This window comes from Typopeltis vanoorti, chromosome 6 (genome assembly GCF_054136105.1).
Source record: "Typopeltis vanoorti isolate ZY-2024b chromosome 6, IOZ_Tvanoo_1.0, whole genome shotgun sequence".
Lineage (NCBI taxonomy): Eukaryota > Metazoa > Arthropoda > Arachnida > Uropygi > Thelyphonidae > Typopeltis > Typopeltis vanoorti.
In genome coordinates this window covers 127,943,899-127,971,483 of record NC_143554.1, presented here as the reverse complement: position 1 = coordinate 127,971,483, position 27,585 = coordinate 127,943,899, and the positions used below count along the sequence as shown (strand labels likewise).

Here is a 27,585-nt window from a genome sequence, read left to right as displayed (position 1 = left end):
TCCTCGTTTTTAATATGATATTGCCACTCATGCCATCTATTCACCCCTCAAATCTTTCTCAGGACTCATATCTGTGGTCTCTAGTCTTTGGTCAAGTGTTTTACTTCTGACCCAGCTCTCAGATCCATAAGTTAAAATTGGCTTGAACACTGTCTTGTATACAGCTAATTTAGTGTTGTGACTAATTTCTCTCTTATTCCATATAAATTTATTCAGTTGACTTCCTACCATATCAGTTTTGTTGATTCTGTTGTCTATTTTCATATTTAATTTACCATCTTCACTAAAAATCATGCCTAAGTAGCTGAAATGTTTTACTTGTTCTATGGGTTCTCCATTCACAATGCAGTTGATATTTTCAACTGTTTCTGCCTATTTTCATTGTCTTTGTCTTTTTAATGCTGACCTTCATAATACTTGAGAAACAGTCAGAGAATCTTGCAGACTTGTAGCAGATTTATTTAGAAGTATAACATCATCTGCATAAAGCAAGCAAGCTCACATTAACATCTCCAATTTTGATATCAGGTTTAATACCACTTTCCTTCATAATGTGATCCATATAGATAATGAATAACAGAAGGGGATAAAGTACATCCTTGTCTAACAGCAGATTTAACATTAAACCCCCTTCCTGTACTTCCTTCAATTCTAACTGTTAACTTACAACTCAAATTAAGTATTGCTTGATTATAATGCCCCATTAACACCATATAACTGTAGCGTTTTGAGTAGCTTTTCTCTTGGAACCTTATTATTTGCCTTTTCCAGATCTACAAACCTTAAATACAGATCTTTGTTATATTTCCATGATTTCTCAACTATCTGTCGTAAGGTGAAAATCTTATTCCAGCTTCTATTTGGCCTGAATCCAGCTTGTTCTTTACCAAGCTGGATTCAGGCTTCACAATCTTCTCAACTGTTTCTCAAGTATATCTGCATATATCTTACCAGGAACATTCATTAATGAAATAGCTCTATAATTCTCACATTCAGTTTTATTTCCCTTTTTCTATGTGGGTACTATGAGAGCTCTACTCCAATCACCTGGAATTCGTCGCTTTGTCCAGGCCTTCTGAACTATGCAGTGCAGCTAATGTAAAACTTTTATACCTCCATACTTGAGCATTTCTTGTTGAATATCATCTACTACTACTGCCTTTCCACATTTCAGGCTTTTGATGGGTTTTTCTCCTTCAAGTATGGATACGTATTCCTGACTGCATGCCTGTTGAGTGTTTTTTACCATTGCTTGTTTCATTTAGCAATTTTTCGAAGTAATTACTTGATACTTCTAGGATATATATTTTTCTCCTGTTTTCATATCATATTTATCATCTCTAATTCCTTTTCAGCACTCTTTCCTCCATTTCTGAACTTCAACAACCTCCAGAATATCTTACCACCTGCATAGTTACCAAAGTCCTCCCATGACTTTTGTTTAGCTAGTTTTACACAGTGTTTTGCATTCTTGCATTTGTCTCTGTATTCTCTAAGAGCACAAGCTGACTTATTTGACAGGAACTTTTGATATGCTTTCTTGTTTTCCTTGACTGCCTCTTTAACTTCCTGTGTCCACCATGGAGTTCTAATTTTTCTATCCTTGCAGACAACTTCACCACATGCCTCTATAGCTGAATCAATCAGGGCTTTCTTCAAGGCTTGCCACTGAATCTCTAAGGTTTGGCTCCTATTCTCAAACTCTTTCATTTTTTCTTCAATCATGTTTGTGTATTTTAGTCTATAGTGATGAGAGCTGCTCAACTTTTATTTGCTTTAAAACTTTCTTACATGTTATTCTTTTCAATATGAAATTCAATTTTATCCTGCTCAAGACTAAATGGTGATTACTTCCCATTTCAAATCCTCTGTACAGTCTGGCGTCCCACACCAGGGGAAAACATCACTATCAACAATAACATAGTCAATGAGACATTTCTTATTCCATGCCTCTTCTCTCCATGTGAATTTGTGCACATTTTTATGTTGGAACATTGTGTTAGTAATAACCAGTTCACGTCTTGGGCAGAAAGCCAACAGGTATTTGTCATTATTATTAACATTGCTCTTTTCTTCAAATTTTCCTAATATATTTTTGTATGTCTAGCAATCATTTCCTACTCTGATATTTAGATCCCTAACAAGGACTAACTTTTCCTTTTTCATTGTGTCAGTTGCTTGCTCTTGTTAAATTGTGAATGAAGCTATGTTATGTAATTTATTATTTTTTCATTCACATTTAACATTGTTTATTAAATATTAATCATGGCTCATATAAAATTATTTATTATTCCTTAATTAAGAATTACTAATTAAATATTTATTTAAAACCTGACCTAGTATTAATTTATAGAATAATAAAATGTATAGAATTTTGTATAACCAAATATATATGATGTAACGTAAAGTGTTATTTTATATTTAACTGTATACGTAATCAAAAAGTTAAAGAAGTAGCTTAAATACTCTGTTGTTCTTATTTGTCAAAAATTTAACGTTATGTAATCACTTATGTAAGAGTAGAGCGTTGTGTTACATTAGCGAAATGTTTACGTTCATGCGTTGTCATGGAGACGCATGAAATAAACAAGCACGAGTCGAATACAGCGTGACCTTCGGACTGAAAGGAGAGGAAAGATATTAGAAAGAAGATTATTAATTAGAGAGAAGAGAGGAAGTTTTTGCGGAGCGGAGAGGAGGGTAGGATAGAAGCAAAGGAAGTGGAAGAAAATTATAAGTTCTCTAGGGCAGAAATTCATGAGAATAGTGTTTAGAAGTGAGCCAAAACATAGTGAATCATATACTTAGCTGCAAGTGAAGTCAGCTGTGTTGTAAAGGAAAATTAATGCCGTATCCGGATAAATAAAGAACTGGACATTCAATGAAAAATTCTGATTAGTTCCAGTTAGTCTAGGATTACGTCTTAATTCTGTGTTGCCCTGAGAAGAATTATAATGAATTTATCTAGTTGCAGAAAAGTAAACAAGGAAGGATATCAGTACCATATTGCTGTTGTTTAGAGTAGTGAAGCGCGATTAACAATAGTTCAGTTAAAGCGTTGAAGAATTTTATTTAATGTGTTCCGCTAGCTCAAATAAGTTAATTCATAAGTGTGCTCGCAATAAATTGATGTATTGAAGATTGTATCTGGTAAGAGTAGTCATACATGTTTATTTATTCTAACATTAACTATAGCGTATCTCCGAAGTTCAAGGTCCGAAATAAGATTGCTTGGAATATTGTCTACCTTGATTAGTGCCTGCTGTGAATTTAAACATTAAGTACAACTGATAGATATGTGCAGACTGATCAAATGAGAAGTTTTATTGTATTGACTTGAGTTAAGAAAGCTTGTAATTTTGAAGCTGTGAATTGCATGTTAAAGTTTAGAACATTGAATTGGAATGAGTGACTTAGCAAGAATTATTAAGTTGATTGTATTGTTTCATTTAAAAGCAGAATTCTTGTATTTGTTATATATCATATATTAAATGTTTTATTTTGTTAATCTAAATATTATGTTTGCCTGAATTCCTTTTTATTGCACCGTTCATAAATATTCGAATCTTGCAGGAACCCCAAGTGGAATAGTAAATAATTCGGCCTAAACTAATGAGAAGACTGCTAACTTAATTAAGAATTGATCCTACTATTTTATATAGACTAATCTAAAAATAGGGTGGCGCAGTATAATTATAAATTTCTCTATTTTTTGGATCGGTGATCAATTTGTGATTAAGTGTTATATTGATAAGAGTGACCTGAACCAAGATAATGAGATTTAGAACACGACAGAAAAAAGGTCGTCACGACAAATGGCGCAGTCGACAGGATGTGATTTAATTGATAGGAATTAAATTTAACAACTATAAATTAAGAAATTGAATTTAGTTTTAGTGATAACAATCATAGAAATGCTCCGTGAAAATTTAAAAAAAAAATTGAGATAAATAAATCACAGTGAACTGGTTATAATCTGGACTCAGGCAAAGATAAAAGTTTATTTTAAAGTAAAAAGATTGAATTAATTGAGATAGTAATTTATTAATCACTATGGCTGTCACTTCAAGCTCTGAAATGAATGACAGTGAATTCTTTCATACGGTAAACCCGCAACAGGTTTTTCCCCAATATTCAGGTGAAGAATCAGATGATGTACTATTTTTCTTTACCTATGTTGAAAAACTTAGAGAAATTGCAGGTTGGACTGATTTTCAATTGCTAGTTCTGATTAGAAGTAAATTGGTAGGTAAAGCAAAAACATTTTTGCATTCTTCTCCAATACTTCGAGAAACTTTTGAGTATTCCAAATTTAAAGACACCTTATTGTCTCAATTTTGTAAACTTAGAAGTGTAGGTCCTAACTTGTGGAAATTACAGAAATTTACTCAAAAGGATAAAGAGACTGTTACTGATTTTTACAATCGATTATTAACTTTGGCCAACAGTTTGAATGTTACTGGTGAAGATAAACCTCACTTAGATTGGGCTGTGTTCCAACAATTTAGACAAGGTGTTAGGCAAGAATTAAGAGAAACAGCCTACAAGAAGGAAATTTCTACTTTAGAAGAGTGTCTCAAAAGTGTTAAGGAAAAAGAACAAATACTAGGAGACCTTTATCCCTCAAACAATGCAAGTCTTGTGAATATTGTGAATAAGACTGATAGTTCATTCAACCAACCAGAAATAGAAAAGAGAAATAAGGATGAGATAGGAAAAACAAAGAATACTGGCGAAAATTCAAGTAGTGTAAACTACGTGACTGAGAGTAAAGAGCAATTGGACATGAAACTGATGACAGAAGTGAAATCCCTAATTCACCAGGAGGTGAATAAGTTATATCAACCAATAATGGATAGTCTTAATGAAGTTGTGAGACAGTTATCAACTATTACTTTGAGATCTCAAGAAAATCAAAACCCCACTACATACAAAATTGATGAGATGATCAAGCATGAGGTTGAAAAACAAAGTCAACCTATTTTAAGTAGCCTAGATGAGGTAATCCGAGGATTAAATGATGTTAGACAACAAATGTCTGCTATTCCTCAATCCAAGACAGAGACAAGGCAAGGAAATTCCTTTAGGTGTTATAATTGCAACAAAGTTGGACATTATGCCAGGAACTGTTTCCATAACAAGGAAAACTACTATAACAACAATTGGAACTCAAAATTTGGATATGTGACCCACAGAAGAAATAAAGGAATTCAGAAATATCAAGCATCTAATGAGAGAATGATGAGAATTAGAGGTGATATCCTGGGCTCTAAATGTGACATTTTATTAGATACAGGATGCAATGCCTCTACCATCAGGATGGATTATTTCCTAACATTAAAGAACAAACTGTGGAAGAGCACTGCCAAGCTGAGACAACCTGTAAAGATTACTTCTCTCTCAGACTCAAACTTTATGGCATATGAAAAGCTTCGAGCAAGAATATACCTACCAGAATTTGGACTGTATGTGTGGCAAGACCTACTTGTTGTCCCCACTACTTCCAATCTAGATTCTCACATTATCTTGGGAACAAACTTCCTAGCAAGATATCAATTTTCTTGTGACTTTTCTAAGAAGGAAATAACCCTGATGAACAAGAGGAGATATACCAGAAGAAGTGAAATTTATGATTGTATTAAGACTAAGTATCAAACAAAACAGTTTAGATTGCCACTTGAATCAGGACCATCTACTGAAGAAAAATCAGCTGTGAATCAATCATCTAATAGAGATAGTGGTGATAACTCTCGTGTACACATTCAATCTGATACTCCTCTTCTTACTGATGAACAAAAAGTAGTAGTGACAAAGCCCAAATCAGAACTTACCACTAATAGTAAACTAAAGGTTGAAGTCAATTTTGGTAAAATGTCTAATCTATATCGTAGAACAAACCACCAAGTTCTGAGACAACAAAAACCTAATTCTAATAATGGAGAACGTGAATTTAATTCAAAGAAGAGAATCCTATACTACAAACTTGAAAGACATGCAGAATATGATCATAATAGTAATAAGAGAATTGATGATAATGTGAAAGAGAATAAAGGCACAAATCATAATAAGGAACCAAGTTTCAGTAAAACTGGCTATTACTTGAGAAATCGAAAAGGAAATATGTAATCCAGTTTTTTTTTTAAGGAGCCTAGTGTCAAAAGAAAAATTTTTCTTATAATAAAAATTTTTCAAAGAAAGGGTGAGCCTATGTTAAATTGTGAATGAAGCTATGTTATGTAATTTATTATTTTTTCATTCACATTTAACATTGTTTATTAAATATTAATCATGGCTCATATAAAATTATTTATTATTCCTTAATTAAGAATTACTAATTAAATATTTATTTAAAACCTGACCTAGTATTAATTTATAGAATAATAAAATGTATAGAATTTTGTATAACCAAATATATATGATGTAACGTAAAGTGTTATTTTATATTTAACTGTATACGTAATCAAAAAGTTGATTAAGTAGCTCAAATATTCTATTTATTCTTATTTGTGAAAATTTAACGTTATGTAATCACTTATGTAAGAGTAGAGCGTTGTGTTACATTAGCGAAATGTTTACGTTCATGCGTTGTCATGGAGACGCATGAAATAAACAAGCACGAGTCGAATACAGCGTGACCTTCGGACTGAAAGGAGAGGAAAGATATTAGAAAGAAGATTATTAATTAGAGATAAGAGAGGAAGTTTTTGCGGAGCGGAGAGGAGGGTAGGATACAAGCAAAGGAAGTGGAAGAAAATTATAAGTTCTCTAGGGCAGAAATTCATGAGAATAGTGTTTAGAAGTGAGCCAAAACATAGTGAATCATATACTTAGCTGCAAGTGAAGTCAGCTGTGTTGTAAAGGAAAATTAATGCCGTATCCGGATAAATAAAGAACTGGACATTCAATGAAAAATTCTGATTAGTTCCAGTTAGTCTAGGATTACGTCTTAATTCTGTGTTGCCCTGAGAAGAATTATAATGAATTTATCTATTTGCAGAAAAGTAAACAAGGAAGGATATCAGTACGTATTGCTGTTGTTTAGAGTAGTGAAGTGCGATTAACAATAGTTCAGTTAAAGCGTTGAAGAATTTTATTTAATGTGTTCCGCTAGCTCAAATAAGTTAATTCATAAGTGTGCTCGCAATAAATTGATGTATTGAAGATTGTATCTGGTAAGAGTAGTCATACATGTTTATTTATTCTAACATTAACTATAGCGTATCTCCGAAGTTCAAGGTCCGAAATAAGATTGCTTGGAATATTGTCTACCTTGATTAGTGCCTGCTGTGAATTTAAACATTAAGTACAACTGATAGATATGTGCAGACTGATCAAATGAGAAGTTTTATTGTATTGACTTGAGTTAAGAAAGCTTGTAATTTTGAAGCTGTGAATTGCATGTTAAAGTTTAGAACATTGAATTGGAATGAGTGACTTAGCAAGAATTATTAAGTTGATTGTATTGTTTCATTTAAAAGCAGAATTCTTGTATTTGTTATATATCATATATTAAATGTTTTATTTTGTTAATCTAAATATTATGTTTGCCTGAATTCCTTTTTATTGCACCGTTCATAAATATTCGAATCTTGCAGGAACCCCAAGTGGAATAGTAAATAATTCGGCCTAAACTAATGAGAAGACTGCTAACTTAATTAAGAATTGATCCTACTATTTTATATAGACTAATCTAAAAATAGGGTGGCGCAGTATAATTATAAATTTCTCTATTTTTTGGATCGGTGATCAATTTGCGATTAAGTGTTATATTGATAAGAGTGACCTGAACCAAGATAATGAGATTTAGAACACGACAGAAAAAAGGTCGTCACGACACTCTAAAGTGAAATTCCTCCACTTCTACCTTAGTAGAACCTTCTGTGGGACCGTAGGCACAAATAAGTCTCGTTGTCCAGTTCTCCATTCTCATATTTGCCCACATTACTCTACTTGAGACTGACTGCCATTCAAGAAGATTAGCCTCGTATTTTGTGTTGAATACTATGGCTACTCCTTCTTTTTCTTGATTGTCATTGCCTGAATATAACATTTTGTATTTATTGCTCAGAAAGATATCACCAGTTTTTGCCTTTTTTGTTTCAGTCACTCCTATTTGTTGATCTGGTACTTAGTCAATTCTTCATTTAGCTCCATTTCTTTGCCATTCAGGCCTCTTATGTTGATGGTACCGATCTTGAACTCTGGTGATGTTGAGATGGGGGGTGGGTTTTAGGATTTGTTCCAGTAGCTGAATTTTTGTTGTTTGCCCTGGTTACCTGCCGAAAACAACGGTGGCCTTGTTTAATTGCCCCAGTCGGCATGAAATTCTCTCATGTTGTACCATCATTTTTTTTATTTTGGTTTAAACCAATAAGAATTCAATTTGGTTGGCTAAATCCCAAATTGCTAGCTCATCCTTGTTCATTCAGTATCCAGGTAGATACCTAACAGGTTGCATCACAATAAGGTGAGGATTGGATATTAGTTCAGAAGCCCTGATCAGTTCTCTGCATTCCTTTAAAGACTATATGGAGGTCTCCTTTCACTTATATAGCTTTGACTTTAAGTATCAAAAAATTGCATAACAACTGTAACAAATTTGACCCTGTGATAAGGCTTATGTGTTCGTCACATACAGGGTGTTCGGGATAAATTTGACAGTTTCGTAAGGAAAAAGAAAATCTTCTTTGTATCTATTAAATTTAATGAATTGACAAAAAAACATTACAGGCAGAGTTAATTACAATACTATCAACAAGATTTACTCAAAATAACCACCATTACCATCGATCACAGCTTCAATTCTGCTTCGGAACCTCGAACAAGCTGATGCTACAGTCTCCCTGGGAAGGGCCGCAAAAACTGTTTTAATTTTATCCATTAACTGGGCTTTTGTATTACTGGAAGTGCGATTGGTGTCTTTTTCAACTGCGCCCCATACAAAATAATCCATGGGGTTAAGGTCTGGGGAGTTTGGAGGCCAAACATTTGGACTGGTGAAGTCGTAGAAATTTTCAGACAACCATTTTTGACTTTTCCCAGAGGTGTGGCAAGGGGCCGAATCCTGCTGCCATACATACGGCCTACCATTGGCTACCCTTGTTATCCAGGGCTTCACTACAGTTAGCAACTCCACGAACAAAGCCCGAATTCCAATGCCAGGGTTCTTCAACACCTGTTCCTGCAGATTTGCGAGGAATTCTGCTGTACGAACGCAATCAGATCGTCTGCTAGGGATCTTTCTTCTTGCTACATCCTCGTAGTCACCATTGCAAGTCTCTAGTTCATGCCTGATTGTTTTTACTGTATTCAGGGAGCATTGGGCAGCAGTCGTAATATCCTTATTTTGATGGCGGGCACGAATCATCATGATACAAGTTATTCTCTTCCATGATTCAGGTGGGTTCCAGCTATCCATCCTTTCTGACATCTTGTATATGAATGAAGAAGGGTCCAAACTTTTAAATGAAGAGAAGTGTGTGTTAATACATGTAACTTACGGAAAAATATAATTAATTATAAATATGTCAAATTTATCCCGAACACCCTGTATGTTGAATTTTATTTTAACAGTATTGATGTGAACACAGATTGATAAGAAAATAACTATTTATTAACTTAAAAGCTAATATTTTGCTGGTATTATATTTCACTATCTACTACAGAAGACTACAACAAAACTGTCACCATCCCATACATTAAAGGCACGTCTGAAAAGATACCTAGGGTGCTTAACAAACACCAACTTTTATTATTATTATTTCGGGCAACTCCATGGAGTCAACAGACTCATCAAGGGAGGCCCTAAATATCATGTCAAACACAACTATTTGACATTCACACAGTATCTATCATACCTTGCCTTGAACTCATTCACAGTCATAGCACCCACAACAGACTCTGGCAGCTTATTCCACTCATTTACCACTCTCCAAGTAAAAAAACCTCTAACACCCCTGTTAACCACATTCTTGCCCAGCTTCCATGTATGGCCCCTAGTCCTCCCATCACCAGTCCTATTCTCAAAAATATCTTATGGATTAATCTTATAGAAACCCTTCAGTAATTTGAATGTCTCAATCATATCACCCCTTTTCCACCTATCAACCAATTTTTGCAACCCACAAATCTTCAATCTGTTCTCATAAGGTTCATTCCACAGACCTGCCACCATCTTGGTCACTCGTCTCTGGATCCTCTCCACCTCCTCCCCATCAAGAAGAAACCCTGGCACCCATATCTGGGCACAGTAGTTCAGATGGGGTCTTATCAGGGCTCGATATAGAGGAACAATAATTTGTTTGTCTCTGCTTGTTAAAGTATTTTTCAGTAACCAAGTGATTTGATGAGCTGATTTAGCTACTTTTGCAATGTGCCCCCTAAACTTCAACTCCCTATCCACCAACACTCCCAAATCTCTGGCCTCATCAATCTCCTGGAGTACGGTTCCACCAATGTGATATATTGCTGCTAATCTTTTCACTCCAAAATGCATAACCTTACCCTTTGCCTCATTAAACTGACATCCATTTTCCTTAGCCCAGTCCTCCAATCTATCCAAATCATCCTGCAAAATTTTGACATCCTGTGCACTCACAATTGCTCTACCCAACTTTGCATCATCAGCAAACAAGTGAACACTTCCTCTCAGATCCTTTCCTATATCGTTAATGAACAAATTGAAAAGTAGTGGTCCAAGAACAGAACCCTGCGGCACACCACTAGTCACCAGCCATCTTTTGGACTCCACTCCTGAATAAACCACTCTCTGGTATCTCTCCATCAACCACCCTCCTATCCATCTCACCAACTCTATATCCATCCCCATCTGCTCCAGTTTACTGATTAGAGTTCCATGTGGTATCCTGTCAAAGGCCTTGGCAAGGTCCAGTAGAATCACTGAAAACCCATTACCCTTATCCAGTTCAGTCATCACTGTGTTATAAAACATGAGCAAATTACTGAGGCATGATCTACCCTTCACAAAACCATGTTGTCCCCCATACAGTATCCCATTTTCATCTATCCAATCCTGTATTCTTCTCTTGACTGGTTTCTCCAAGACCTTGACAATGATTCCTGTATGCTAATCGGACGGTAATTTACAACAGCAGTCTTGGAACCTCCTTTATGCTGTGGAACTATTTTCCCCTCTTTCCACCCCCTCGGGACTAACCTAGACCCTAGACACAAATTAAACAAAATGGTCAAGGGTACTGACAATTCTTTAGCCGCTTCATGTACGACACGAGCTGGTATACCATCCAATCCCACAGATGTATTGACGTTGAGGTTTTGCAATAGACTACTCACCTCCACCTCATTCACCAACCACAATTCCCGTATAAACTTTTGGTTTATTCATTTCTGCAATGTCACCACCTGGATGATATACTCTTGCAAAGTGCTAGCTCAGTAATTCAACTAGATCGATTGATTCAGTTACCTCCCTACCATCGGCATTCTTTAAAATCATTCTGCCATATACATTTTTTCTTTTACTTGCAACATATCGAAAAAACTATTTAGGATTGTCTTTAGCCTGCATGTCCAATGTTCTTTCATAATCCTTTTTTGCTTTTCTTATCACACTTGTTTCTTTTTTTGCAGCTCAGGCTTAATGGTGTTATTCATCTATTTAACTCCTACTTGATTTAGTATTCGGACTCTAGGTATACAGTCAGCCATTGCTTCATACAAACACTTCTTAACCACCTCCCATGCACTGTCAACTTCTAACCCTTGCAGTTGTACATGGCAATGCACTGTACCAATCAATCTCCTAAGCTTGTCATATTTACCAGCCCAATAATTCCACATGTACCCTGACTTAATTGTAAATTCCACACCTTTAGCCACCTCCCAAGTCAAGACCCTATGATCACTCTCACCAATTGGTGGCAACGTGGTCATATCGTTACAGCCAAATTCTCAGATGCAATTACTAGGTCAAGCACTCTCTGACCCCCTAGTATTTTCCAATACATGCTGTTGCAGATAGTTATCCCTTAATAACTGCATAAATTCCAATTCCTTCCTCCCATGTGTCCTCTCCTCTTTCCAATCAATGTTACCATAGTTGAAATCTCCCATAATAATTACCCTCCTTCCACTCGTTTCTTCTATTTGCTTTTGCATACTATCTCCACCATCTATTCCATCATCTGGTCTATAGCAGCACCAAACTGTATATTTTGTTCTGCTAGATTCAATCTCACACTAAATAGCCTCAAATGTGCTCTTTTCTCTATCCTGCAGTTCCACTTCTATTTTCCTTGGCTGTAGCTCATCCGCTATCATCAATAACAAACCTCCCACCATTTTATTCTCCCTGTCTCTCCTGAACACACTGTACCCTTCACATTCAATCCCACTAATGCATCGTATTTAACGTATTCACAGGCGTCTATGAAGTATTTCGTAACATCGTATTCACAGGAGTCTATGAAGTGCCCTGGTCATGTCATTGAGCTTACTATGGACAGACAGGAAGAACTGTGGACATCCGCCTCAGTGAACACAAAAAATATATCCGGCACTTTCACTATGGCAAGTCGGGTCTGGCAGACCATGCTTTGGATACCTCTGCAAACAGGATCAATTGGAAAAAAACAAAAGTACCACAGAAGCTTCTACAAGTCAGAGAGATTGTTCCTGGAATCAACAGAAACCTTAAAACATACTCCAAACCTCAACAAGTATGACTATAAATCTACCAAAGATTTGGGAGACAGACATCCTAAGACCAAAGCAATTTTTTTTTCTTTTTTTTTTTTTCAAAAGGTTGGACTACTATTTTTTAAAACTTTCAAAGACTACTAATTGCACTAGCATTTTTCAAAACTTCATCATCAAATTTCTGACATTTACCCTCAAAGGGTGTACAGGATATGATAGTACTACATGAAATATTTACATCATTACTAACTTCCTGCCTACAATGTTCTGCCAAATCAATCTGTTACCTGTCAAAGCTATAACATTGTCAGATCTTATATATCTTCTAAGGCACTTTTTACTGTAGCAATTCATCTATATCTTGGTCTTCCTCTGGGTCTTTTTCCTGCCAACCTGGCAAAGTACACTTCTTTGGCTAATCTTTCCTCACCCATTCTGTTTAAGTGACCATACCACCTGAGATTAGCTCTGCTAATGCATTCCTGGATGCTGACAATGTCAAATTCTTTCCTAATATCCTCGTTTTTAATATGATATTGCCATTGATGCCATCTGTTCACGCCCCTAATCTTTCTCAGGACTCTCATATCTGCTGTCTCTAGTCTTTGGTCAAGTGTTTTACTTCTGACCCAGCTCTCAGATCCATAAGTTAAAACTGGTTTGAACACTGTCTTGTATACAGCTAATTTAGTGTTCCGACTAATTTCTCTCTTATTCCATATAAATTTATTCAGTTGACTTCCTACCATACCAGCTTTGTTGATTCTGTTGTCTATTTCCATATTTAATTTACCATCTTCACTAAAAATTGTGCCCGAGTAGCTGAAATGTTTTTTACTTGTTCTATAGGTTCTCCATTCACAATGCAGCTGATATTTTCAATGATTCTGTCTATTTTCATTATCTTTGTTTTCTTATTGCTGACCTTCATACCATATCTATCACAACAGTTATTCAATTTATTCAGGGAATCTTGCAGACTTTTAGCGGATTTATTTATTATAATATCCACATAAAGCAAGCAGCTCACATTAACATCTCCAATTTTGATATCAGGTTTAATACCACTTTCCTTCATAATGTAATCAATATAGATAATGAATAACAGAAGTGATAACATACATCTTTGTCTGACACCAGATTTAACATTAAACCATCTTCCTCTACTTCCTTCAATTCTAACTGTTGACTTAAAACTCAAATAAAGACTAAGTATTGCTTGATGTAATGATCCACTGATACCATACAACTGTAGCGTTTTGAATAGCTTTTCTCTTGGCACCTTGTCATATGCTTTTTCCAGATCTAAAAACTTAAGTACAGATCTTTGTTATATTCCCATGACTTTTCAACTATTTGTCGTAAAGTGAAGATCTGATCCTGCCAGCCTCTATTTGGCCTGAATCCAGCTTGTTCCTCACCAAGCTTCTCTTCCACAATCCTTCTCAACCGTTTCTCAAGTATACTGGCACATATCTTACCAGGAACACTCAGTAGAGAAATACCTCTGTAATTCTCACATGCAGTTTTATTTCCCTTTGTATATATGGGTACTGTGAGAGCTCTACTCCAATCATCGGGAATTCGTCCCTCTGTCCAGGCTTTCTGAACTATGCAATGCAGCCACTGGAAGACTCTTATACCACCATACTTCAGCATTTCTTTCCACATTTCAGACTTTTGATGGCTTTCTCTACTTCAAGTATGGATATGTATTCCTGATTGCATGCCTGGTTAGTGTTTTTGATCACTGTGCTGTCATCACTGCTAGTTTCATTTAGCAATTTTTTGAAGTAATTACACTATACTTCAAGGATATCTTTTTCTCCAGTTTTCATATCACCTTTATCATCTCTAATTCCTTTAACAGCACTCTTTCCTCCATTTCTGAGCTTATTCAACAACCTCCAGAATATCTTGCCACCATCTTGATATTTATTTTCTTTGTTCTTTCCAAAGTCTTCCCATGACTTTAGTTTAGCTAGTTTTACACAGTGTTTAGATTTCTTACATTTCTTTCTGTATTCTCTAAGAGCACAAGCTGACTTATTTGCCAGGAACTTTTGATATGCTTTCTTCTTTTTTCTTCATTGCCTGTTTAACTTTCTTTGTCTACTAGGGAGTTCTGATTTTTCTATCCTTGCAGACAACTTCACCACATGCCTCTCTTGCAGAATCAATTAGTGTTTTCTTCAGAGCTTGCCACTGAATCTCAAAGGTTTGATTCTTGTTCTCAAACTCTTTCATTTTTTCTTCAATCATGTTTGTATATTTTAATCTACAGTTCGCATCTGAGAGCCGCTCAACTTTTATTCGTTTTAAAACTTTCTTACATGTTCTTCTTTTCAATATGAAATTCAATTTTATCCTGCTTAAGACTAAAAGGTGATCACTTCCAATTTCAAATCCTCTGTACACTCTCGTGTCCTGCACCAGAGAGAAAACATCACTATCAACAATAATATAGTCACTGAGACGTTTCTTATTCCTTGCCTCTTCTCTCCATGTGAATTTTTGCACATTTTTATGTTGGAACATGGTGTTAGTAATAACCAGTCCATGTCCTGAGCAGAAATCCAACAAGTATTTGCCATTGTTATTAGCTTTGCTCTTTTTTCTCCAAATTTTTCCAGAATAATTTTGTATGTCTGACAATGATTTCCTACTCTGCTATTTAGATCTCCAACAAGGACCAACTTTTCATTTTTCTTTCTGTCAGTTGCTTTTCCTAAAGCCTCAAAAAATTCCTCCACTTCTACCTTAGTAGAACCTTGTGGGACCATAGGCACAAATAAGTCTCATTGTTCAGTTCCCCATTCTCATATTTGCCCACATTACTCTACTTGAGACTGCCTGCTATTCAAGAAGATTAGCCTCATATTTTGTGTTGAATACTATGGCTACTCCTTCTTTTCCTTGATTGTCATTGGCTGAATATAACATTTTGTACTTATTGCTCAGAAAGATCTCACCAGTTTTTGTCTTTTTTGTTTCAGTCACCCCTATTATGTCGATCTGGTACTTATCTAATTCCTCAGCTAGCTCCATTTGCTATTCATGCTTCTTATGTTGATAGTACTAGTAACTTCAGAGAGCACACAAACTTTGTTTGTGCTCTGAAGATGCTGGATATAATACCAGTGAAATATTAGCTTTTAAGTTAATAAATAGTTATTTTCTTATCAATCTGTGTTTGCATCAATACTGTTAAAATCCAATTCAGCATGTAACAAATTTGGCTTGAATATCTGCTATAAAATGACCAAAACTGTGAAAATACGCAAGAGCATAGAAAACTTCAGCTGTATTCTCAATGGAGATCTATAGAACAGTTAAAATATATCAGCTATTTAGGCACAGTTTTTAATGAAGATGGAAAATTTTATAATCTTACAAAGCCACATTATCTTTTCTACTCCACATAGCTGCCCTGGCTGGTTGAGTGGTTAGCATATCCACTCTCCATCCAGTAGGCTGCGGGTTCGAATCCCACCTTGGGCATGGATGTTTGTGATTGTGGAAATACTATTGGTGGTGGATGGTGGTAGATGCTGTTGGTGTTGTTGCAGTTAGTTGTGGTTGGTGGAGTGAGTGGTGGAAACGGAGTTGTGGAGTATGTGCCCTCCCTCGATGAGTTTTTGGACTCCCTGGAGGTGTCAAATAATAATAATAATAGTGCTTCCCAACTTTGCATAATCTGCAAACAATTCCCCCCTCCACACACACCCACAACTTATTGATACTTTTCGGACACCCACTCTCAAGTTTAGCAAACTAATATTCTATACAACGCCTATACATTGCAGTTTAATTATTACCTTGTTATGTCACAATCTATCAAAGGCCTTTGCAAAATCTAACTATATACCTCTGTATATGCATTTCCCTTTTCAATGGCTTTGTAAACTTTGTAAACTCATTATGGAGTCACAAGTAGGCTGGTAAAACACAATCTTCCTTTAATAAACTCATGCTGTCCATCAAAGAGGTTGCTATTGTTCTGGATCTCGGTGCTCACTAACGTCTCCAAAATTTTCACCAAAACTCTAGATACAGAGATTGGCTTTTAATTCAAAGCCTCAGTTTTATCATCCCCTTTATGAAGTGAAACAATTTTGCCATCTTTCCCCTGCTTTGGAACTTAGCCCATTGTAAGACTCTAATGTTAAGAAAAGTACATTGAAGCTGTTAACTTCCTGGAATACTCCCTCAAAACACATAGTGATATATCACAAGTCCCTACAGTGTTATTAACATTAAGTTTACTCAGTTCTTGTATTCTATTCCTCCCTTTCCCTGCTGCACACAAGTTCAGCATGATGTCACATTCATGAATATGAAATACTTTTATGAATTATCCATTTAATATATATATAATATCCTCTGCATTGGTTATTATTTTATCATTTCACAACCTGTTTTATCTTCTTCCATAATCATTTGTTTATCTACTGAATGCTTATTGAAAGAATTCTCTGCAATTGCTTGGCCTCATTAGCTAACCACATTTGTTCTACCTTTACCAAATGAGTTGCCTTCCTTGTCTGCTCTTTGTATTCTGCATGGAAATAATTATTACCACTCATCGTGTGCTGTGTCTCTCTAATGCCTTCTTTTGGATTGCTTGTCTCACCTCTTCATTCATCAATTTCACATCTACCTTATATTTAACCTCCTAATCCCTGGAATACATTCATATATTGCCTCTTTCAGATAGTACTTGAGTGTGGTCTAAGCAGCATTGATTTCCTTTCCATCCACTTGTTCATTCCATGATATTGCTGCAAGCTGTCTCCTGGGTTTGTCATAATCATCAGCCTTATAGTTCCAGATATATCCCTTTCTCATGAAGTTCTCATATAATTGGCCACTATCCAAGTGATCACTTCATGGTCAACCTCACCAAATGGAGGAGGATTTGTCACACTATTTATTATAATATCCTCTGATGAAATGATCAAATCAAAGACCCTTGATCCTCATGTGTTCTTATGTACTTCCTAAGGTTCTAGGGTAGATGTGTCTCAAAAACTCCAGAAATTTATTCTCTTTGCTCCATATGTCATTTCTTCATTTCACTCTATATTACCATAATTAAAATTGTTCACAATTTGATCACCCTTTTCTTATTCACCTATATTTCCTTTTTACAGTCCTCCACATTATCAGGTCTCTTTCATAACCATACCAAATATTTCATCCCTACCTCACACAATGCTGCCTCAAAACCACAGCCACTATTTGTCTCTTTCATCTCCAACTTGGATGGGCATATAGCCCCTTTATCATTAACAGCACTGCTCCTCCTCCCTTTCTGCCTTGTGTGTCTTCACAAAAAAAAGCTCATTGCCTTCATATCCATTCCTGTAAGGATATCATCCTTATCTTACCGTGTGTCACTTAATTTTTGGGCAAATGAACTTAGTCAATGCAACAATTTTGCTCCCATTATTTCAAATATTACTGGCATTTATAAACATATATAATAGCCCTAAAGGTGTGAACAGACTTATGTGTTTGTCATATATGTTTATTTTTTAATGGTATATATTAGAACACAGAAAAATAAGTAAATAATTAATTTATTAATTATTGCTGATATTTCACTGGTGTTATAATCAGCATCTTTAGAGCACAAAAACACAGTTTGTCACAATACGCGAGACTATAACAACATGGTGTAATCAACGGACTAAAACAAAATTGTAGCAGCAACACAGACTAGAGTCCTGATTTTGGCACTCTCTATCTGGGGGGGGGGGGGAAGCTGCAGCTATCACATAAGACTAGAGTCCTAAACAGAGAAAAAAACCGGTACTAGTTTTTTCTTAAGATGACTGCCTCCCAGATTTTAGGCAAATTTATACAGCCATATTTGTTGAGATTGGAGTGTGTTTCAGGGCTTCTGTTGCCTCTAAGAACAATCTCTCCAACTTGTAAGAGCTTCTGTGTAGTACTTTTGTGTTCTTCCAGTTGATCCTGTGTGCAGGGGTATCCAGAGCATGGTCTGCTAGGCCCGACTTGCCATAGTAATAATGCAGATGTATCTTTTCTGTTCGCTGATGCGGATGTTCATAGTTCTTCCTGTTTGACCGTAGTAGGCTTGATTACATGAGCAGCATACTTCGCAGACTCCTGGATGTGATAAAGGGGGGAATGCTGTCCTTGGGTGAGCGGATAAGGGTTGCTAATTTGCCACATGGTCTGAATGTGGTGCGTAGTTTGTTTATTAAGAATTCTTGAAATCTTTTCGGATGTGCCTTTAATGTATGGGATGGTGACTGTTTTGTTGTAGTTCTCTGTGGTGGATAGTGGGAGGGGTTTCTTAGGAGCGTTTAGTATTTTGTTTATCTTATGGGGATTATAGCCATTGGCCAAGAAGGTGTGGCGTGAGTCAGTTCAGCAGCAAGAGTATTGTCATTGGAACAGATTGCTCTCGCTCTGTGGGTTAGCATGTTTAAAATGCCATATTGTTGAGAAGGGTGATGGTGTGATTGTTTGTGTAAATATCTCCCTGTATGTGTGGGTTTTCTAAAAACTGAAAATGATAAGGAACCATCTGGAAGACGTGTGATAAGTGTATCCAGGAAGGGCAGACAGTTATTAGCTTCCAGTTCCATTGTAAAGTGGATTTTTGGATGTTGGCTATTTAAATGCGCTAAGAATGTTTCCAATGTCTCTGGGCCATGTGGCCAAATAGCAAGCACATCGTCACCATAGCGTAGCCAAAGTGTTGGTTTGAGAGTGGCTGTATTGATTGCTAGTTTTTCCAGGTGTTCTATGTAAAAGTTGGCTGGGGGGGGGGGACCCATGGCTGTCCCATCTATTTGTTTGTATATTTTCCCTTTCCATGTGAAATATCCTGCATCCATTGTGAATTTGAATAGTTCAAATATATCAGGAGGGGAAGTGTGACTTCAGTAGATTGAGGGTTTCTATTAGTGGTACATTTGTGAATGGTGAGGTGATATCAAAGCTTACCATTAAGTCTGAGCTTTTTAGGGTATGGTATTGTAAGATGCTTTTTAGGTGGGCTGAATTTTTGACAAAGGAGGCAGAATTGTTTGTGAGAGTGGCTAGTAGCTTAGCTAAATCTCTATCCAGTTTGTATGTGGGACTATTTATACTGTACACAATTGGGCGTAAGGGTGTACCTTGTTTGTGAATTTTTGGTGCTCCATAAATCCTAGGTGTTTTAACATGGAAGGGCTTGAGTTTGTTTACTGTGTCTTTGGGCCACAGTAAATTTACGTGCCTTATTCTTTTGTGTGTTGGTGGGATTGCGATCTATAATTTTGTATGTTGACTGATCTTGTAACAGTGTGTGCATTTTGTTTTCATATTCTGTTGTGTCTCCATCACCACAGTTGTATTCCCTTTGTTTGCTTTTGTTATGATAATCTGGCTATTATTCTGTAGCTCTTTTACAGCAATGATTTCCTTATGCAGGATATTATTTTTGGGAGGCTTAGACTTGATTAGGATGTTGGCCACATCTAAATGTATGTTGTTGGCTATTGTTGGAGGCAGGTCGTATATTCCCTGTGCGATGGATGCCATTATTTCGGCTTTTGAAACTTGTTTGGGAGTAACGGCAAAATTGTGCCCTCAACTTAAAGCACTAGTGGCTTCTTTGCTTAAGGTGAGCGAAGATAAATTCACGACGACGAGGTCTTGTTGTAATTGCGGTTGTTGTATAATGCTGCATTGTTGGAGATTTTCAAACTTATTTTGGTGCCGGTTTTTGACTGTTGAATCCTTTTTTAGCCTTTGCGTCGGTGATGTTATCTAGGATCTCCCATAGTTCCGTATTCAGAATATTATATAGTGATTCACGTAGTGCGTTCATGATTGAATTTGATTTTGCTAATTCCAGACAAGTGGCGTTAATCTGTTCACGTAATAGCGCTACACTCGCTCGTTTATAAATGCGTTGGGCTTTGGCCGAGTGGAACTTGTTTTTTATTTTAACACAGTTCGGTATTAAATTGGTGTCTCGACACCTCTTTAAGAAGGCTAACCTGTTCAGTTGCTGCACCAAGTTGGATACCCCTGCACACAGGATCAACTGGAAGAACACAAAAGTACTGCACAGAAGCTCTTACAAGTTGGAGAGATTGATCTTAGAGGCAACAGAAGCTCTGAAACACATTCTAAATCTCAATAAATATGGATGTATAAATTTGCCTAAAATCTGGGAGACAGTCATCTTAAGAAAAAACTAGTACCGGTTTTTTTCTCTGTTTAGAACTTATGTGATAGCTGCAGTTTTTTTTTCAGATAGAGGGCACCAAAATTAGGAGACTCTAGTCTTTGTGTTGCTGCTACAATTTTGTTTAACTAGTCCGTTGATTACACCATGTTGTTATAGTCTCGTGTATTGTGACAAACTGTCTTTTTGTGCTCTGAAGATGCTGGTTATAACACCAGCGAAATATCAGCAATAAGTTAATAAATTAATTATATATACCGTTAAAAAATAAACAACATAATAACCCATTTCTGGTTCTATAACAAGTCCCACTGACACCACTTCTTTCAGATGTGAGGCTTCTACCTCACTTTCTTTCCTGCTCTTACACATCACTTCTTCCTTAGATCTTCTACTTGTTGCAGTCATTACTTTTCCCCCAGTGACAGTCTTTCAACTTTACAACCATTTACTTAGTTACTTACAACCATTTTAAATGCAGTCTGTTTCTTATACAGTTCCATTTTTCCTGAAATTCATCCTGCATGTTCATAGAATATATCCCTTTTCCTTACACAACTCTGTTAATATACCATTCATGATCTATGCTCACTGTCACAGCACTATCATACCTGTGCATCACACTCACTACCTTTCCTGCTACATTGTTATCTTTTATTCTCCTCAACAATCTTCTGATATCCTTGTTACCAACCCAGTCATTCATTCTTACTACCACTACTACACTTTTGCCTGCTGCGTCTCTATCACTCTGCTCATTCTACCTTCAGGAAAACAAATCTTGTTTACTTCTCATTCACTACATCTAAAAATTGAATATTGAATCTCCATGCAGGTCACTCTTGAATCATTCATTACCTCTTTCACATGGCCATCTTTTTGTTTCATTGGTCCTCATTGTTCCATGCATATCTATGTCTCCTTCATCCTCACATGCTTCATCTTCACCAGTTCCACTTTCATGTCTTGAAAATCATTTCTGCTACAATCTTCTGATATCCTTGTTACCAACCCAGTCATTCATTCTTACTACCACTACTACACTTTTGCCTGCTGCGTCTCTATCACTCTGCTCATTCTACCTTCAGGAAAACAAATCTTGTTTACTTCTCATTCACTACATCTAAAAATTGAATATTGAATCTCCATGCAGGTCACTCTTGAATCATTCATTACCTCTTTCACATGGCCATCTTTTTGTTTCATTGGTCCTCATTGTTCCATGCATATCTATGTCTCCTTCATCCTCACATGCTTCATCTTCACCAGTTCCACTTTCATGTCTTGAAAATCATTTCTGCTACTATTTATGCTCTCTACCTGTGATTCACTCTCTTTCTCACTGTCTTTCACTTCCATTTTTTTTTTCTTTCTTGTGATTCCACCCATGAAAGGTTATCAGTAAATCTATAGTACATTTGTACTGTGGTTGGGCTAAAAAAATTTTTTAATTTTTATCAATTATATATTTTTGTAATTTTTAATTTATTTTACATTGTCCAGAAACCCTGCTCTAGAGACTAAACATGGAACTTTTTCAAGTCACTTCAGGTCTCCAGTAACCAGGGCAGTGTTCTCACACTGGGTGATGAAATTCATCTTCCACGTTACTGTAACCTTCAACTACTTTTTTTCATACTCTCGTTCATATTTTGTCGTTCGCTGCAACAGTCTCTATTTCACACCTTTCATGATTATCATTTGTCTCTTTATTTTCCCACTTTCATATACACCTCGAAGTTCTGGCATTTGCTCATGAAACATTTCCAACATACTCTGTGTCTCCTTGATTTAATACCTTAAGCCATTCACTAGGTAATGAGTGCATTGCACAAAATGCATCATATTAAACTCACTGTAGTTCTAACTCTTTGAACTACAATGTCTTTTCCACTATTATTCTTTTTTGTATTGGCACGCAGTACAATTGATGCATAACAAATCTTGCAAATCAAACACAATAATACAGTCATAAAGCAAGGAAAATTCTACCAATAACAATCAGTGATATCATGAAATATTTACTAAAACAAAATAGCTTATTTATATGTACACATGCACCTTGCAACATGAATATGATCTTCATGTAAGTTCATACTGAATCTAAACAGTGATAACTTCACTGAGTTCATAATGACATTTTACATTACTAAATATGAAATTAAAAGCTGCCAGAGAACTGCAGTTTATCTCCTATATATTCTCAGTTTAAAACACTATCTACATAAATGTCAACAGCTACTTAACTATAGATATGGATACTGCAATGAAAGAAGGCCCTCCAAGAGATGACATGTCAAAGTGCACAGTTGTCATTAAATAAATAAATTCCGTGTGATGATACAGCATTCCCCCTTTTTACGGGAGTTCACGGTACCATCTAGTCCCCCCAAATTTTTATCCGGGCTCCGGAACCGGCATAGACTGACGAATCAGACCTATGGCTGGGTCAGTATCCCTGACTGTAATCTATGTGTGTGTTCTCAGACCAGTTTGCCCTGCTTGCAGGATGAAAAACACCAGATAAACTGGTGGAAAAAATCCTGCTGTCCACACCCAAGACCGGCTAACTTGGATATGGCTGAGGAAGATCCTTAAGATCTTCCTCAGCCATATGCTCCTCACGTCGTTGATGGGAATCGAACCTAGGACACTCCTTCTCCAGGCATATGGTTGCGAATGCAAAGCCACTAGGCTAACCACGTGGACACAGTTTTCATTGAGAAAGGAGGAGAGAAAAACCAAGATCTCAGAATAAGCTTGGTGAGAAAACATACCGAAAGCTTGTTATGGAATGGGAGCAAAAATTAGTCATCCAATACCTCAAGAGTATTTATTCCAGAAAATAAGTCCATTGGTAAAAATACTTCAGTTTCCCTTAGATTCACTCTGAATCTTAGACTATGGGAACTGTTTTTTAAACTATTTCTTGGGTCCATTTCTGTTTTGTTCTATTCATTGTTTATGTGAATATTTGACATTTTATCATTTGCATTGCCTTATTTTTTCTAAGTTTCTTAAATCACGTGCACAATTAGACATCAGCTATTTGCATTTCTACTGTAAATTTAAAACAGATTTTTCTTCTTTCATTCCCTTTATGTGCCCTTGGACACATTTTCCCTGTTTAAGTAATTATTGAAAAATGATTCAAATGTAATATTACTAAGTTCCTTTCTCCCTTACCTTATAGCAGTTTATAATTTGCTGGTATGCTTCAAGTTGAACAACTTGAAGATCACCTTAAAAAAATCTTAATAAAATTGTTTTTGTTACAGATATTTCCATTTATTTACTGTATTCTTTCTTTTCTTTCTAGATTATGTTAATATTTATGCAGAAAATGGAACTACTATTAACAAAATGTCCTCCAGAATCTATTCGGAATCATGTATTACCCATGATATATCATGCATTAGAAGCTGATGCTCAGCAAATTCAAGTAAGTGAATTTGAAATAAAGAGTGTAAAAAAAAAGTAATGGCCCTAAGGCATGCTGAAAAATAAGTTTAAATTTTATCTTTATTGTATGTCTATATCATGTGGTTTTAAAGTGATTTTGTTGTAAGATAGCTGAGATTGATATTATGTGGTATTTGTTTTAATTTTGTTTTCATTGTTGATTATTTCTATGTGTTTCTTGCGAAAGGTCTTTGATAGATAACAGCATGACAAGGTGGTGATTAAATTAGAATGGATGGAATTGGACAATAGATTGGTTGTCTTAGAGGCATCCTGAGGAAATGTCGAGAGCTATGGTCGAGATACTGGGGCAAATGGTTGCTGATAATTCCATAGACATTCTGGTATTGCAGGAAATGCATATCTCTGAAACAGCAACTGATAGACTCAGGGTTCCTAGATATGGCCTAATAACATCGCTGAATCATCCTAAGCATGGAATAGTTATATTTGTGTGCTATTGCCTAAAAAACTCTATCACAGTTCTCCCAAGTAATGAACTAAACATTGGCATAAAATTAGAAAACATAACAATCTATAATGTGTACAAGCCCCCATTCTAAAACCTGGCCAACACTTTGTTCCTTGATCCCATCTCACCCTAGCATCGTAGTTGGTGACTTCATCTTGCGCCATACTACTTGGGGGATATCCTCAAAATGATGATGAGGGAGAGAAGCTAGCTACATAGGCAGAGAGAGCCAGACTAAATTTGGTGTTTGATGCAAAACAGCTTAGATACCTTCAACTCAGCCAGATGGAATAGGAGTTACACTCCTGATTTGTGTTTAGTAACAAGGGGCAGTCAAGATTTTTCAATCCCTGCTACTATAACAGTTTTGAAGCAATTTTTGAAAAGCCAGCAATGCCCCATTATACTTGAAACAGGTGTCATCCTCTCTACTTTCAAAAGCACTCCTCTACCTAGATGGAATTTGAACAAAGCAGACTGGGAAAAATATAGACATATAATAGAGAAAGAAATCATTAATATATATCATATACCTGAAAACTACAGGACTTTTACCAAACTACTAATTTCAACTGCTAAAAAGAGTATCTCTTGCGGGTACCGTAAAGAATACATCCTATGGAATGTTACCACCTCCTTAAACAATATGAAGAAAGCCTAGATCCTCAAATAGCACAACAGTTGTTAGGAACACTTGATGCAAGAAGAAATCAAGGATGGAACAAAACTATGGAGAATTTGAATTTTACAACATCCAGTAGAAAAAGCTGGAACCTTCTTAGAAAGGAGTATATTAGCCTCAATTCAAGAATCATCTCACCTAGCTGATCAGAACAACAGAAGAAATGGAAGAAGCATTAAGATTACCTAAAAATAGCTGTGTCCTTAGTGCTGATGATATCCTTCCAGAGTTCCTAAAAAAAAACCTGGGAGAACATGCATGGGGCTGGCTTGCAGCACTTCCCAAACAGTGGGTGGAAAGAATAAAAAAAATCCTGACCATTTTAAAACCTGAGAAACAGCCTGATGATCTAAAGAACTTCTGATTTTTTGAAAGAATAATACTCAGAAGAATTATCCTAATCTTGGAAAGTATTTTAACCCGTGAACAGGAAGGTTTCAGACCTGGATGAGATTGTTGTGACCAGTTCCTCTCAATTACAGCACATATTATCGAAAAAGCATTCCAGGAAGACCAGAAAACAGAAGTTGTCTTCATAGATCTTACATCTGTCTATAATACCTTATGGGAAAAAAGGACTTTTATTTAAATTAGCAAATATCCTCCAATGCAAAAAAAAAAATTAATCATCTAAACTCAATGCTTCCAAATCAGAAATTCCACGTGCATCTTGGTGCAGGAAAAAGCAGGACAACATTCCACCAAATTGTCCTCCCCCAGGGATTTGTTTTATTCCCATCTCTCTTCAATGTTTATATTCTTAATTTCTGTAATAAAGTCATAAACTATGAAGATTACTCAAAATATCTAGGGTCACCTAGACAGAACTCTCTACCTACAAAAAGCATATACAACAAAATGATTGGGAAATAAGATTGAGGCTAGAAACAGTGTTATCTCTAAACTGGCTGGAGTATAAAAACAATATTATCTCTCAACTGGCTGGGAATGCAGAGTCACCCTAAGTGTGGATACACCTACACTTAGGGTGTCTGCCCTGGCTTTGGTCTTCTCAACAGAAGAGTACTGTGCCTTGGTCTGGAGTAAAAGTACTCACACCAAGTTTATAGATATAAAACTGAAATAACCCATGCATATTATCACAGATATCATGTTGGAGGCTTAACCTCCCTACCGGCTAGGACGTCTATAGACGTCCAACTAAATCTGGATATGATTCAGCCCACCTGTTTAAAGAACCTGGATAAGAAGTGCAATTTGACTGTCATGTCCATTAGAAGGTGTGATAAACCCTCACGCTGAAGAGAACGGTTAATCGGATTATCTCCCGTTCGTAGCTGCCTCTCAGTTGCCTATAACAAGAAACGGACTTTCTTGTTCCATGCTGGTGAACTGGATTTTAGTTATATATGATAGACTAAAAATAGAGAAATTATTTATATTTTTGTTTTCTCTTTTTATTGTACAATACAATTTTAATTTCTGGACAAAATAAAGGTCTTGCATAATTTCTTCACTTAAATATTGCCTTACCTTGGAGAACCAATTTAATTTTTTATTTTTTTGCGCTAATTTTTTTCTAATCGCTTAGTAGACAAAATATTTTTCTTTGTTCTCGAAGAAATTAATTCACGATAATTATTTGAAATATTATTTTAAAAAAAGAAAAGAAAACCGGCTGCCAACGTTCCAGTTTATATTATTTTTATTTTTGTACAAAACCTTCGAAATCGAATAATACTTAACAGATTTCCTTTAGAGAATAACATGAAATTCTTTAATCATATTACTAAATTTTTTCTTCATGTTGTATAGTAATCTGTACTTTCACTTTCTTGGTTTCCTTGTATAATTGGTCATTACAAAATGAAATTAACAGTTATGATTTAAATTTATATTTTCCGCATAATTCAGATATTTTATTCTCCAATTTTTAAAGTAAGCGATACATTTGCTTATTTTTATCATTCAAAATATGTATATCAAATGTGAAATTTCATTTCCATATTTTTACAATAGAATTGAACTTTATTTCGCCTCTGATAATTTACCCCCCCCCCCCCCCCCCGTTGCATTACTATCACACACCCGAAAACTGTTATGAAACATAGGTACAGT

General features: G+C 35.9%; 1 protein-coding gene across 2 annotated transcripts in view; it reads left to right on the top strand.

Annotated features, from left to right (window-relative positions):
* LOC150105927 (SCY1-like protein 2) overlaps positions 1 to 27,585 on the top strand; it is a 304,184-nt gene that overhangs the window by 162,526 nt on the left and 114,073 nt on the right. For both annotated transcript variants that reach the window (XM_090393688.1, XM_090393689.1), the window contains one exon: positions 24,210 to 24,332. In XM_090393688.1, coding sequence (XP_090249814.1) covers positions 24,210 to 24,332 — 123 coding nt within the window. The remainder of the gene's footprint in view (positions 1 to 24,209; positions 24,333 to 27,585) is intronic.